The following is a 14,258-nucleotide window of genomic DNA, read 5'->3' as shown; positions in this document are numbered from 1 at the left end:
TTTGAGATTGGTGGTTAATAAAAATGTTGTTTTATAGAGCACTTGCCATCCATAGCTCTCAAAGCCCTTCGCACAGGAGGTCAGTAACTCAGTTTCCATTTTACTGAGAAGGAAACTGAGGCAACAAGCACACACACACATTTAAAAATCACTCATGAAAGTTACAAGGAAGCCAAAGGGTTACATGTCAAAGTGACCCAGCTTGGGTATCTTGGCTGGTCTTAAAATAGCCCCTTTATCTCAGAGTTTGCAGCCTATTTACATTAAATGCCATCCTGAAGGAATGTAAGGTCTGTTTCTTGACTGAGATAATTAGATCTTTGGCTTAGTGCACTGATGGCCTTCATGCATCCACAGGCACATACCACATGCATATCATTTAGCACCATAGTGATAGAAATGTAGCCGTGTTAGTCTGGGGTAGCTGAAGCAAAATGCAGGACAATGTAGCACTTTAAAGACTAACAAGATGGTTTATTAGATGATGAGCTTTCATGGGCCAGACCCACTTCCTCAGATCAAATAGTGGAAGAAAATAGTCACAACCATATATACCAAAGGATACAATTAAAAAAAGTGAACAAATATGAAAAGGACAAATCACATTTCAGAACAGAAGGGGGATGCGGGGGGGGGGGGGGGGGGAGGAAGGAAGGTAAGTGTCTGTGAATTGATATTAGAGGTGGGGAGAGTGGGATGTTTGTGAGTTAATGGTATTAGAGGTGATAATTGGGGAAGCTATCTTGATAATGGGTAAGATAGTTCAAGTGTTTGTTCATTCCTTTTTGGAGAGTGTCGAATTTTAACATGAATGACAGTTCAGAGGATTCCCTTTCAAATGCAGATGTAAAAGGTCTTTGTGGCAGAATGCAGGTGGTTAAGTCACTGAGAGAGTGTCCTTTCTGGTTAAAATGGCAAGAAACTGTTTTTTCTTTGTGATCTTGTCTGATATCTGTTTTGTGGGCATTAATCCTTTGGCGAAGTGTCTGAGATGTTTGTCCAATGTACATAGCAGACGGACACTTTCGGCACATGATAGCATAGATTATATTTCTGGATGCGCAGGAATATGTGTTCTTGATCTTATAACTCACTTGGTTAGGTCCAATAATGGTATCAGCAGAATGAATATGTGGACAAAGCACCAGGATCTCTTACAGATCAAAGCACTCCCATAGACCTTAGTCTGTCCTGCAAGCACACTTATCTTTCACTTTACTCAGCCCCTTTGCAATCAATGAGACTACTCACATGAGTAAAGTTACACATGGGTGTAAGCTTTTGCTTGGTCACCACCTCAGTGTAGACAGTCAGAACATGAGGAGTAGCAACTAAGGAAGGAAGGTAGAAGGAAATAGTTGAGCAAGGGCTACAGCGTGAAAATCATAAAATGGATTGTTGCAGATGCAGCATAGCTCGCTCCCTGTCAATTTTAGTTTTGCTGCTTGTCTGCAGAACTGTATAATTGCTGTATGTTTTTGTGGGCTGGATAGGAGGAGATCTCTCTCTAATCTAAACACTGGTTTGGGAGTCCTGAAGTCAGCTCTTATTTTGCCCATCAAAATTATTTAAGTTCCATCTTCCAGCTATGAGTCCTAGCCCTCCCTACCCACATACTCTCAGAACTTGATCTTTACTACGTTGTACCCATTTATGCTTCTGACAAATGTTGCTGAGGTCCATCTCTTGGTACACCACACATCCTTTGGGCATACGGATTCTGTAAACTACTGGGTTTTTTCAGCTGTCATTGAAGTCAATGAAAACTGTGGGTCCTTCTCTCTTTCCAAGAGAAGGCTAATTATCAGACTGGGCCAACATTATTTTCTTCAAGTCTGATTAAATACTGAACATGGAAGCCCTTGGTCATGGAAGGATCCCTGATATGTTCTGTAAGTATGAGCTGTTCACTGCACTCTCCTGCTCAGATTTCAGCACCTGAAATCACATGCAGCCTTGTCTAGCTTTTCTGCAGCTTCCACTGATTAGGATGCTGATCTACACTGCCTGCTTTAATCTGTTCCCTTGTGTTCCTGTGCCCGGGGGAAAACAGCTGACATGTTCTCCTGAGGTGGCCACATTTTGCAGTGGATCAAGTGATTCTCATCACTTGTCACATGCTTTGGGATTTTGTGGGAAGAAAGGCTCTAAGTCTATCTAAATGTAAGATTACAGCAAAACCTGATTTGGACGCCATCTCACACAGAAGGCCTACATCTTAAGCAATCACTTCAAACACCCTCAGTACTGCTTCCTTCAAACTACTGTGAAAACTGTAACTACCCCTGAATGTTAACTTGAGTCCTGCAGTGACTCATTTACACTCAATGTACAAAGTCTTTAAAACTGAGGTGAGAAGCATGTTGGCCTTCCTGCAAAAGCTTATACTATCTGGCTGCTCAGGGTGTGAAAGGCATTGGTGGTGGGAGACTCAATCCAGCTCCCAGTAGACTTATTCCTCATCACAAAATCTTAATGGGTACAGAGACAAGAGCTGGTCCCCTTTTCTGGTAATCTCAGCAGATAGGACAGTTAGAGGTAGAATGGTAAGAGGGTAGGACGCAAGCTAGGACTAGGGACAACTGCATTTAAGTCTCTGCTCTATGACAGAGTTAGGAAAGTTACTTAGCCTCTGTTCCTGCTCTGTAAAATGACACCACCACTGCATGGGGTGTTGGGAGGCTAAATATACAAAAGACTGTGCAGTGCTCAGATAATATAATAACGAGTGCCATAGAAGTATTGCAGGCTGTTGTAGTATAAGGACACCCTACATCAATGGGAAAAGATCTTTTATTGATGTTGGCAATCCATTTCTCTAGGAGCCAGTAGCTGTACCTATACAGGGGAAGCAGTCACTCTGTGCACAGGGTGCAAAATTTTTCACATCCCTAAATAATGTAGCTGAAACAAAATACAGGACTATGTAGCACTTTAAAGACAAACAAGATGGTTTATTAGATGATGAGCTTTCGTGGGCCAGACCCACTTGGAAGTCCCACGAAAGAAGTGGGTCTGGCCCACGAAAGCTCATCATCTAATAAACCACCTTGTTAGTCTTTAAAGTGCTACATAGTCCTGTATTTTGTTTCAGCTACACCAGACTAACACGGCTACATTTCTATCACTAAATAATGTAGCTAAGTCAATCTAAACTTTAGGGGCTACATCTACGTTGGTATGATTTTGCGCAAGAACTCTTTTGCGGAAGAGTTCTTGTGAAAAAACTCTTCCAGAAGAGAGCATCTACACTGGCGCATGAGATGTGCTTTTGCGCAAGAGCATCCGTGCCAGTGTAGATGCTCTCTTGTGCAAGAAAGCTCTAATGGCCATTTTAGCCATCGGGCTTTCTTGCGCAAGAAATTCATGTTGCCTGTCTACACTGGCCTCTTGCGCAAGAACAGTTGCGCAAGAGGGCTTATTTCTGAGTGGGAGCATCATAGTTCTTGCGCAAGAAGCACTGAGTTCATACATTAGAACGTCAGTGTTCTTGCGCAAGAAATCGTGGCCAGTGTAGACAGGCAGCAAGTTTTGGCGCAAAAGTGGCTGCTTTTGCGGAAGATCGCGCCAATGTAGACACAGCCTAGGTGTCGACCAGGCTTCTTAAAATGAACTTTTCTTTTCCTCCTAGAGATCACACAGATGTAAGACTGAAACGGGCCTTGACAGGTCATCTAGTCCTATCGTACACACCTGTGGTGTCCAACACATTAGCCACTAGTCACATGTGGCTATTTGGCCAGTTGAGTGTGGCTAGTTGGCTTGAACAATGTGGCTATTTGGCCGGTTGAGTGTGGCTAGCTCGCTATAGCAGTAGCCACTATACAACAGACAGGTACAAAATGAAACAGGTGCACAGAAGATTGCAAGGTAAAGAATCTTTACTCAGCTGCAAACATTCTCCTTATAACAGTATTTTACAATCGCCCTCTCTGCAGACCTACGTTGCCAGATCTTCCCTTTCCACTTCTGAAGATCCTTAGAACAAACTCATTTTTTCTTCCAAAATTTTTTGTAATTATCCAAATTAAACTCATCATCCAGCTCTTTCTCCTGCTTGCTCTTGAACCATTTTGGATTGCGTTTCCGTAACCTAGCTCTTCTTTCAGCCTCTGAAAGGGTGTTGATGTCTACAGGCATCTGTGGAGGGGAACAAAAATGAATCATCAGTCAAAGGCATCTTATTAAAATACCCCAGTGTCCAATTGGGGAGAGAAATGGGACGTTTTTGTGGGGAGACTTTGCTGCTAAATAACAATCCCAACACACATTTTTTTAATAATATAATTATCTTACTGACTGGTTCAGGGGCAGATGCAGAAGTTATTCTGCATTCATCTGTTATCTGGAGGATTTATTATGTAATTAGCAAAAGGTGATCAGAACATCCAACATCTAACCTTCCAAACAGGTGGAAGCTGGGCAATGGGAGAAGTACCATGGCAGGTAGAGGTTGCGCTTATTGTTGTGCAAAACCAGGCTGAAAATACAGTGAGGAGAGAGTGGGGTTTTTTCAGTTAGGGAGATTGCAGAGCTATTTGCCCAATGCTTTTCTCCAGTCATAATTCCAGTTAAAAATGCAGACTGTAGCCCTACACTTATCTACAGGAGCACTGGCTTCCTCTCACTCCAGCACCCCGCCAATACAGCCCCAGCTTGCCCTCAGTGCCCTCCTATTCAGCTCAGATGAACCACATCTATGCACACAAGGATAAGTCCATTAATGGAGAGAAAGTTAGCTAGATTTCTGGGCTCAACAGGTGGTGATCAATGTCTCGATGTCTAGTTGACAACCAATATCAAGTAGAATGCCCCAGAAATCAGTCCTGGGGCTGGTTTTGTTCAGCACTTTCATTAATGATCTGGATGATGGGATAAACTGCACCTTCAGCAAGTTCGTGAATAACAGTAAGATGGGGGGAGAGGTAGATACACTGGAGGGTAGGGTCTGGAGTGACCTAGAGACATTGGAAGATTGGGCCAAAAGAAATCTGATGAGGTTCAACAAGGACAAACGCAGAGTCCTGCACTTGGAAGGGAGGAATCCTAAGCACTGCTATAGGCTGGGGACTAACCGGCTAAGCAGCAGTTCTGCAGAAAAGGACCTGGGGACTACAGTGGATGAGGAGCTGGATATGACTCAACAGGGTGCCCTTGTAGCCAAGAAGCTAACAGCATATTGGGCTGCATTACATTAGTAGGAGCATTGCCAGCATTTTGAGGGAAGAGATTATTTCCCTCTATTTGGCACTGGTGAGGCCACATCTGGAATACTGTGTCCAGTTTTAGGTCCCGCACTACAGAAAGGATGTGGACAAACTGCAGAGTCCAGCGGAGGAAAATGATTAGAGGACTGGGACAATAACTTATGAGGAGAGGCTTACAGAATTGGGCTTATTTAGTCTACAGAAAAGAATGGGGGATGGGATTTGATAGCAGCCTCCAACTACCTGGAGGGGGTTTTTCCTTGGTAGCAGATGGCAGAACAAGAAGCAGTGGTTGCAAGTTACAGTAGGGGAGGTCTAGGTGAGATGTTAGAAAAAACTATTTCACTAGGAGGGTGAAGAAGCACTGGAATGGCTAGGGAGAAGGTGGAATCTTCATCCTTGGAAATTTGTAAGGTCAGGCTTGACAAAGCCCTGGGGTTTGTCCTGTTTAGAACGGAGGGATGAACTGGAAGACCTCCTGAGGTCTCTACCAACCCTAATCTTCTATGGTATCAGTCTCTAAGTCATTCAATACTAGGCCAATAAGAGTCATTTGTGGTGGTGGGTTCTGTGCTTTGGATACCCACCCATGGGGAGCAGACCCAAACCCCTCTAAATTTGTACATAAGATTCATTAGGTGACAATGACTTTCAGTCTCTGGACTGGTTTTGTGCTCCTGACCCAGAGGTGAAAGGCCTTTTAATCCAATTACTACTCCAAGCCTGGCATACCTGTTCTTTTATTCAGTGACTTTCCAAGGGGCAAGGGGATTGGTTCCTAGAATCAGCCCATTCCCCACAAAAGGCTTGTATCTCAGAGACCTGTATCTCAGATACCTATCTTCAGCCACAGGAGGCTGAGGTCAACTGGAAGGGGGTGGGGGTGGGATGGGAGAATTGCCTTAGAACTGCCTGGCTTCTTAACTATAACCACTCTCAGGACATGGACAGGGCATTCACTACATTTCAGGGCAGGGGGCATTGCAGCTCCATATTTTTACAAATGGGTGAGGGGAAATAAAAAAATTCTGAAGATTAGCTCCCTCCAGCTTCTGTAATACAGCCAGAGAAGAGAACACCCTGCATCATTCAGGCAAAGCCTGGAGTAGCGTTAACAGCCTCCAAATGGAGATGCACCATGTCCCCAATGGGCAGGAATTAATTAATGTCACTAGGCTATCTAAAGGTGGAAGCCATGGGGGGAGCAACAGAGATGAAAATGGGATAAAGCTGAATACAACTTTCCAAAAATCCAGTGTGACTGCTAGTTAGTACTGCTTGTACACCTTCCTCAGGTGTTTACTATAGGGGCACTGGAACAGGCACCCCAACATAGTCCACCTAGTCTGATATCCTGCTGAAAACACGGGTGGCTCTATCTTCTTGGAGGAAGTTAATTAGACTGCATGTTTCAGGGTATGGAGAGAATTCTGCCCCCTGGACTAATGGCAAAGTGCACCTGGAATTTCTTCACCTTTCTCTACAGCATCAAGGTGGTGCATCCAGTCTAATCTCCTGACCACAAATGGTCTGATCCAATATGGCAAATTGTATTTGCACATTAGTGGCCGATAGAGGTTGCTCCGAGGAAGTTGTAAGTCTACCTTCCCCCAAATTATGCACCTAATTGTGTAATACTCAACACAACCTCCATACCAGCAATTCTATTAGAAAATTAGCTTTTGTTCAATTCCTTACTGTAAGGATCCGCCTTGGCTCCTTATAGCGAATATGAATAGTAGATCCATCAGGCCTGACCAAGAGCACTGGGTAGGACCTTCCGTATGTCTGCCTCTGAATGCGGGCGATGGATATCCTGTTGGCGTCATGTTGGCTGAGAGATGTATGCAGATGGCACGTGATGGGAAGTAATCTAGACATGGCACCCTGACGCAAAAAACTGAAAGGAATTCAAACAGGGCAGAGTTAGTTATTCTTCCCCTCCATTCCATAGGGAGACATGAGGAAAAGGCAGTCCAGTCCAGTCGACTGATCAGGAAGGCACCAAATCATGGGCTAGAAATAGAAGAGATGTATACAGGCAGTCCCCGGGTTACGTACAAGATAGGGACTGTAGGTTTGTTCTTAAGTTGAATCTGTATGTAAGTCGGAACTGGCGTCCAGATTCAACCGCTGCTGAAACTGATCAGTTTCAACAGCGGCTGAATCTGGACGCCAGTTCTGACTTACATACAGATTCAACTTAAGAACCCCAGGCATCCCCAAGTCAGCTGCTGCTGAAACTGATCAGCGGCTGATTCCAGGAAGCCCCGGGATAGGGGCTTCCTGTAGTCAGCCACTGGTCAGTTTCAGCAGCGGCTGACTTGGGGACACCTGGGGCAGAGCAGCTGGGGTGCTGCCGGGTTGGTCCAGTAGCGCCAAGGAGCAGTGCTGCGGGACCAACCAGCAGCGCCCCACCTGCTCTACCATAGGCCCAGGGCATTGCTCCACATCTCCCTGGTCTGCTGGGGGGGGGGGGGGGAAGGAGAGGGCCACTTGCTGTGCCCCCCCCCCCAGCAGACCAGGGACACGGGGAGCAAAGCTGCAGCGGTGGCGGGGTGCCCGCCTCTGAGGCTTTGCTCTGGCAAAGCCTCAGAGGCACAGGACCCCTCCGCCTCCCGGCTTTGCTCCAGGTGTCCCTGGTCTGCTGGAGACGGTCCCCAGCAGACCAGAGGCACTGGGAGCAAAGCGGCAGCGGGGCAGAGGCACCCGGAGCAGCTTTTCTCGCCCTGGAGGTCGAGGTGGCGGGACCGCTGAGCTCTGGGCGGTCCCGCTGCCTGCGAGCTCCGGGGCGAGAAAGCCCCGTTCCGACATAAGTCGGATCCGCGTAACTTGGGGACTGCCTGTAGTCCTCCATCCAAGTTACTTTTAAGTGTCTAAAGCAAAGAAGCTTGCCCCACAACCCTTGCAGTGTTGATGATGGGCATTTACATAACATTTACCTTCAAAATGTTGTATGAATATTAAGTAATTATATTAGCCACAATATTTACACAGCCCGTTCTCACAAGCACTTTTCAAAGGAAAGACAAATGTTTATTGGGGAAAACAACAATCAAGGAAATTGCACCACATGGAATTCAGGGGGTTTGGGAAGGTTAGGAGTTTCTGTGTACAGCTGAACAGACCAAGACCCTCTTTCATATCAGGGAAGTTAAAGATGCGTGTAATTAAATAACTGTGTAACTGCTGCCGCCTGCTGCTCCATGCTGCTGCCTCTGATTGATACCAGGAGCCTGCATGCAACCGTGAACGTTAAATGATGAGCCCAGGCTCATCAGTTAACAGTTTACACGATTACACTTTCACATCCCTATTTCATATCTCACCATCTGACAACCTCATCTGCAGATCTGTCATCCTACAGTCCAGCTTGACATTTTAATAATCAGCTTTTCCTTTCTTCAAATAAATTAAGTCTTTTGTTGATGACAGACCTCCAGGACAGATTGTACTAAACTAATTTCTGGAACATGACTGCAGTTCTGGGGGCTGTGGATTGCAAATTTTCACAGAAAAGCGAAGCCATTAGTGGAAATTGTGTAAACAGCAAAAATAGGAGAATACATACAGGCAAGGGAAATGGTTACAGCCATGGAAAACCTTCCTTATTAAGTGTAAAGATCAGGATTTTTTAGCTTAAGGAGGGGAACCAGATAGAGGTGCGTGGTATTTGGTTTCATTGGGCCTGGGCCTGGCAACTCTTAATCACATGAATAATGCCACTGTAACATTTCCCAGGACAATCTGAACCACTGTGTCCCCTGATGGGAGGCAAGGGACATTTGTCCTCCCTTTTTATTCCTCAGACATTTATGCTGAAAAAAAATCCTTGCTTGGTTATGGAAGCAGGCAGTTCCACTACAAATAAAAGCATCAAACTGCCCTTCAGATGATTTGCAGACTTCTTGTTTACAACTTTCTCCCTGCTGGAGAATGTCTGATTAAGCTTGTAATGAGTCTTTAGCACTTTGCTGGTATGGCATGCCACTGTGTCTGTGTCTGAGAAACTGGTTTGTGTGTACTGTCCAAAATCTTAACATGTTTCAGTAATAATCATATAATAATACAATCTCAATTTTACATTATATATGGAGATATACCTATCTCATAGAACTGGAAGGGATCTTGAGAGGTCATCGAGTTCCAATCACCTGCCCTCACGGCAGGACCAAGTACCATCCCTAACAGATTTTGCCCCAGATTCCTAAAATTGCCCCCTCAAGGATTGAACTCACAACCCTGGGTAACTACATGCAATGTTGCTACCCACATTTCAAAGGGATAGTAATATTCAGCAAATTATGAGTTTTCAAATGATCCTTCGCAGGACATACTTTGTGCAAAATATAACAATCATATAAAAGTGGTGAACATCGGATACAAGGTGTTACAATCAGTGAGGCAATAAAGTCTGCAGGATCAAACCCTGTGTTAATGAGAATAACTACAAACTTTATTCTTGGACATAAAAGTACTGATCTTTTGAGGTACTGAGTACCTACTGCATGGAGCTGAATACTCTCAACTCCCACTGGATAGCCCATTTCCCCCCATTAACATAAAGGACTAACCCTTAGCCAAATTGCAGTATCTGAATGTGAAGCTTACCCCAGAGTCCTGCTTACTGCTGCCATCCTGCTCTTAGGTAGAACCACAGAAGCCAAAGGAACAACTGCAATGAGGGCTGTGCCTAGAATACTGGATTTAATTGCTGCATGAACCTATTCTGTAAAGTTCTTCAAGGTAAGTGATCCAATTGTTCCACCACAGCTCTGCACTATACACATTCTTCTCTTTGTAGGTAGCCTAATGACCAAAAAGAGATGGATCAAGCAACGCAGCCTTTCCTTCTGACTTTAATCAAATCTGTTTTGAAACTGCCCATTTAAAAAAAAAAAAGTACAATTCTGAGGTAGCTAATTATCCAAAGTTTTGGAAAGTGTTTTAAGATGAAAAGTTAGTGTAAAGGAGAATGATTTCACTTTCTTTCTCTGCAAAATTATAGCATATGGCTACTTAACTCAGGCCAATCTGTGCCCTACATTCTTTGATCTTTCCAGGTAACAGCGGTGCGACTTGCATTAAAGCAGAAACAGGAGATAAGGCAGATATCAATGTATGACATTTAATTTTCTGCAGCAACATTTCTCAGAGCAACTAGCAAGTTCATATAATTCTTCATCAGGTTTCAATATTAAACTTTAAAAAAAAAAGCGAATTCTCTCATACATCATCTGGAAACTGGCTAATTTCTAGGGGCCACTGGAGTTGCTGTACCAAAGGAGAACAGCTGTTTTCTGATTGCTGACAGATAGATGCTGTTGCAATAGAGCTCTGCCCTTCTCCCCAAAACCTCCAATTCCTCCCATATGCCAGGGACCAGTACAGAGCACAGAGCTCAACGTGGCAAGGCAATAATGGCAGCTGAGAGGAGAGAACCAATGGCAGAAAAACTGCTTTATCAGGGAGGGATCATCCATGGTAGAGGGGAATAACGTGGCTGGTGATTCCTGGCTTGCACCTGGTCCCCCGCTGTGCCTTGCCTCCCCTCCCCCTCTCTTACTCCATTTTAAAAAGCAGAGGTGCAGCGTCTGGGACCCGGCATGAGCCAGGACAGCTGATTCCCAGTTTGTGCCCGGTCCCCCGCTGCACCTCTGCCTTTTAAATGGTGCAAAAGCCGGGCAGCTCTTACTACATTTAAAAGGTAGAGCCAAAGCGGGATTAGTGGCTGTTCCCCTCTCTTCTCTACTAATCAAGTAGTTGATGGAAATTCCATCCACTACTCAATTAGCTGATTAAATCCATTTTAACATCCCTAATCAGGAATTCATTTGGCCCAGTATTTTCCACCTATAAAATCCTTCAGCCATTCTGAGCCATCTTTGGTTTCATTAGCTAGGGTGCTGGGTGAATTTTAGGGACAAATTACTCAAACTCTGGCATATCGCAAGCTGGGAATCTCTGGGCAGGAGCCTCCTTCCTATACGCTTTCATGGCTAGTCCTTGTAGCAGGGCCATGGCTAAACTCACACGTAAGAACTTAAGCTTTTCACTTCTCCGACTCTAAAATCTCCTTAATGCTCCCATGCAACAGCGTCCTAGCCCGTCCCTGCCTCTCCTGACTCCATTCACACATGAAGTGCAAGCACCAGCCGTGGCGTGACTTGTGTTGTGGCAACGCCTGGAGGTCTCTACCAGGATCAAGCCCCGGCGCAGCAGGATGCTCTACGGACACCTATGGGATTAAGAGCGGATCCATCCTCTCTTGCATGGGCAGGGCCAGAGGGAGGGGTTGCACCTGCAACGCCCATGACCCTAAAGCATCCCACCGGGAAAATCCAGACCCACGAGGACTGAGGGGGAGAAGGAGCAGGAAGGAGCGGGGGACGCGCTGCAGCAGCCACCGGTGCAGGAGGGGGCGGAGGGAGCGGGGGTGGGAGCGAGGCCGTGGGGTGTACTGGGGGGGGGGGAGGGGAGGCAGTGAGAGGCAGGACCTGGTCAGGCCCAGAGGCAAACGGGGGGGGGGGAAGCAGCGGGCACGCGGGGTAGTGGAGGGTGAAGCGGGGGGGGGGTGCAGAGCAAGGGGAACAGGCCGGGGGGGTGAGGCGGGGGGTGACGTAGCAGGCGCGGGGGGGGGGCGAGCGGGGGAACAGGCCGGGGGGGGTGACGTAGCAGGCGCGGGGGGGGGCGAGCGGGGGAACAGGCCGGGGGGGGGAGGTAGCAGGCACGGGGGGGGGGGGGGCGAGCGGGGGAACAGGCCGGGGGGGTGAGGTAGCAGGCGCGGGGGGGGGGGCCCGGCCTCACCCTCCTGTGATGCGGGCGGGGGGGGTCTTACGTCACACCCAGGCCGCCCCTCCCCACCAGCCCGCGGCTGTCCCGGATAATCCCAGGGCCCGCCACCCCTTCCACAATGGTTTGGCCCGACTCCCCCCGCCCGGCCCGCCATGGCCTGGCCAGGCCAGGCCAAACTGCTCCCCTCCCCCACAGGCTGAGCCTTCCCGCAGCAAGGCCCCACCTCGGCACAGTGGTCCGGCCCACGGGCTACTCCCCCGGACACGCGCAATGGTGGAGCCCAGCGGGGAGCGCGCTCGGAGGAGTCTCGCGCGGTCTCCTAGCAGCCGCCTCGCTCCTTCCCCTCGCGCTGCCCCCTCAACGTCATCACGCGGCGTCCAGCGCCGCTACGTCCTCAGAACGCGCCGCGCCGCGCCGCGCCGCCTGGCTCGGGCGGGTGCCGCAGGGGGCGGGGCAGGTTCCCCGGCGCGGGGGGCGGCCCGGCCCGGCCCGGCCCGTCCCGCGTCTCCCATGAGCTGGCGGCGCCTCTTTAGCGCGGCGGCGGCGCAGGTGAGTGGGGGCGGCCACGGACCCCGGGCCCCCTTCCCAGCGCCCCCCCCGCTCCGCCCCGTCCAGCCCCAGAGCCCCCCAAATACAGCCCCGGGCCCCCCAGTACAGCCCCAGCGCCCCGTCTAGCCCCGCCCCCCGCTTCTCCTTGTCCAATCCCAGCGCCCCCCCGTCCAGCCCTAACCACCCCCAAATACAGCCCCGGGCAGCCCCAGCCCCCCACGGCCCCAGCGCCCCCCCACCCCGCCCCGTCCAGCCCCAGCGCCCCTCCATACAACCCCGGATCCCCCCCCCCCCCTGAAATACAGCTCCGGCACCCCCTCCCCCACTTCTCCTTGTCCAGCCCCTACTGCCCCCCCCCCCCCATACAGCCCTGCCACTCCCAATACAGCCCTGGCAACTCCTCTTCCCCCGCCCTCCGGCTTCTCGTTCAGCCCAGTGCCCCCCGGCTCACCCTCCCACCCAGCCCGGGGCACCCCTCGGTCCACCCCTGATTCCCACAATGCAGCCTGGGTGCCCCTTGTCCAGCTCCAGCACTGCCCCAGATCCATCTCCCTGTACCTCCCCATATACATTCTCAGTGCCCCTTATAGCCACATCTTGCTGCCTCCCTCTCTCCGCCTGTATAGTCCTGGCTCATCTAGTATAGTTTCAGCATCTCACCAGACCGGACTCCCTGAACAGTCCCTCCCCTAATTAATATAGCCCCATACCTAGTACTCCTTCAGCCTCTGTGTCTCCTCTCCCCACATACAGACCTTGGCTTCCACCCCAGCAGACTCAGCTCCCTTCCCTGTCTGCTTTCTATATACAGACTCAGCCTTAGTGCTCTTCCAGTCTCCCATAATGCCCCAGCTCCTCCTAACTCCCCTTCCCACAGACCCCTGTATCTCTCTGGTCCCTCCTTGTCAGTGCCCCCTTTCCAGCCCCAGCTGCCCCCCCCAATACAGCCCCAGTTCCCCCTCTGTCCAGGCTCAGCTCTTGTGCAACACAGCCCCATCCCTAGTGTTTCCCCAGTCTCCTGTGCCTCCCTCCTCACAGTGCAGCCCCTGCCCTCTTCCCCCTCCCCAGTACAGCTTCAGTTCCCCTTCCTATTGCACCTAAGCCTCCCTTCCTCAATATAGCCCCATCCCCAGTGCTCCCTTCCTCTTTCCCCCAGGGCTCCGCAATGTAGTCCCATCCCTAGGACTCCTCTTCCCACAGCACCCTGTATCTCCCCTCCCTAATGAAGCCCCACTCCCTTTCCCCAATTCCTGTTTGCCTCCCCCCCAGTACAGCCCCATCCTCAGCACTCCTGTTCCCCAGAGCCCCAGCTCTTAATACAACCCCATCACTAGTGCTCCCCCAGCTCTCCTGACATCAGCTCTCTTTTCCCCCAGCACAGACCCATCCCTAGTACTCCCTCTGGATCCTCCTCACCTAGCTCCCTGTTTGAGCTCCCCTTTCCACGTGCACCCTTGGGTCCCCAGCTTCCACTTCCATGTGCACCCCGGGATTCCCCCAGCTCCCGTCTCAGCTCCCCCCGAGCACCAAGAACCCCTTTCTCCACAGGCTCCCTCTCCTTTCCGGTCCTACCCTCTGGCTGAGCTGTGGGGAGAACTCTCTTCTAGGTTTGTGATAGTTACAGACTATTGGCATTTTAAATGTCTCTGACAGCTCCTGTCCTGAAGCACTTCACAGACTGGGCATGGGTGATACCAAACCCAGTAC

At 49.4% G+C, this 14,258-nt stretch overlaps 2 protein-coding genes across 6 annotated transcripts in view; one reads left to right on the top strand and one right to left on the bottom strand.

Annotated features, from left to right (window-relative positions):
- Window positions 1–3,863: 3,863 nt before the first annotated feature.
- On the bottom strand, window positions 3,864–12,364 carry MRPL55 (mitochondrial ribosomal protein L55). 4 transcript variants are annotated; one of them, XM_075922956.2, is made up of 4 exons: window positions 12,226–12,364; window positions 9,819–10,016; window positions 6,906–7,107; window positions 3,864–4,140 (listed from the first exon to the last, which is right to left on the bottom strand). In XM_075922956.2, exons 2-4 carry the CDS (start codon window positions 9,842–9,844, stop codon window positions 3,991–3,993), a joined length of 378 nt encoding a protein of 125 aa, XP_075779071.2. In that variant the 5' UTR covers window positions 9,845–10,016; window positions 12,226–12,364; the 3' UTR covers window positions 3,864–3,990. The 4 variants fall into 4 exon arrangements, with proteins under 4 accessions (XP_075779071.2, XP_025043833.2, XP_006112132.2 ...); XM_025188048.3 differs by lacking the exon at window positions 12,226–12,364 and adding an exon at window positions 11,360–11,507; XM_006112070.4 differs by lacking the exon at window positions 12,226–12,364 and adding an exon at window positions 11,241–11,360.
- The window catches only part of GUK1 (guanylate kinase 1), a 39,487-nt gene continuing 36,824 nt past the window's right edge, over window positions 11,596–14,258 (top strand). The window contains exon 1 of one of the 2 annotated variants that reach the window (XM_075922955.2): window positions 11,596–11,616. Coding sequence is in view for 1 of the 2 variants with exons in the window: in XM_089776839.1 (XP_089632965.1) it covers window positions 12,273–12,547 (275 nt within the window). In the remaining variant the exon portion in view is untranslated. Of the gene's footprint in view, window positions 11,617–12,272; window positions 12,548–14,258 lie in introns of those variants that run through there. The other variant, XM_089776839.1, reaches the window with a different exon arrangement.

The sequence above is a fragment of the Pelodiscus sinensis genome, chromosome 2, assembly GCF_052426305.1.
Source record: "Pelodiscus sinensis isolate ZL-2025 chromosome 2, ASM5242630v1, whole genome shotgun sequence".
NCBI lineage: Eukaryota > Metazoa > Chordata > Testudines > Trionychidae > Pelodiscus > Pelodiscus sinensis.
Note: the sequence above shows the minus strand (reverse complement) of the source record. Positions and strands in the feature narration are given on the sequence as shown.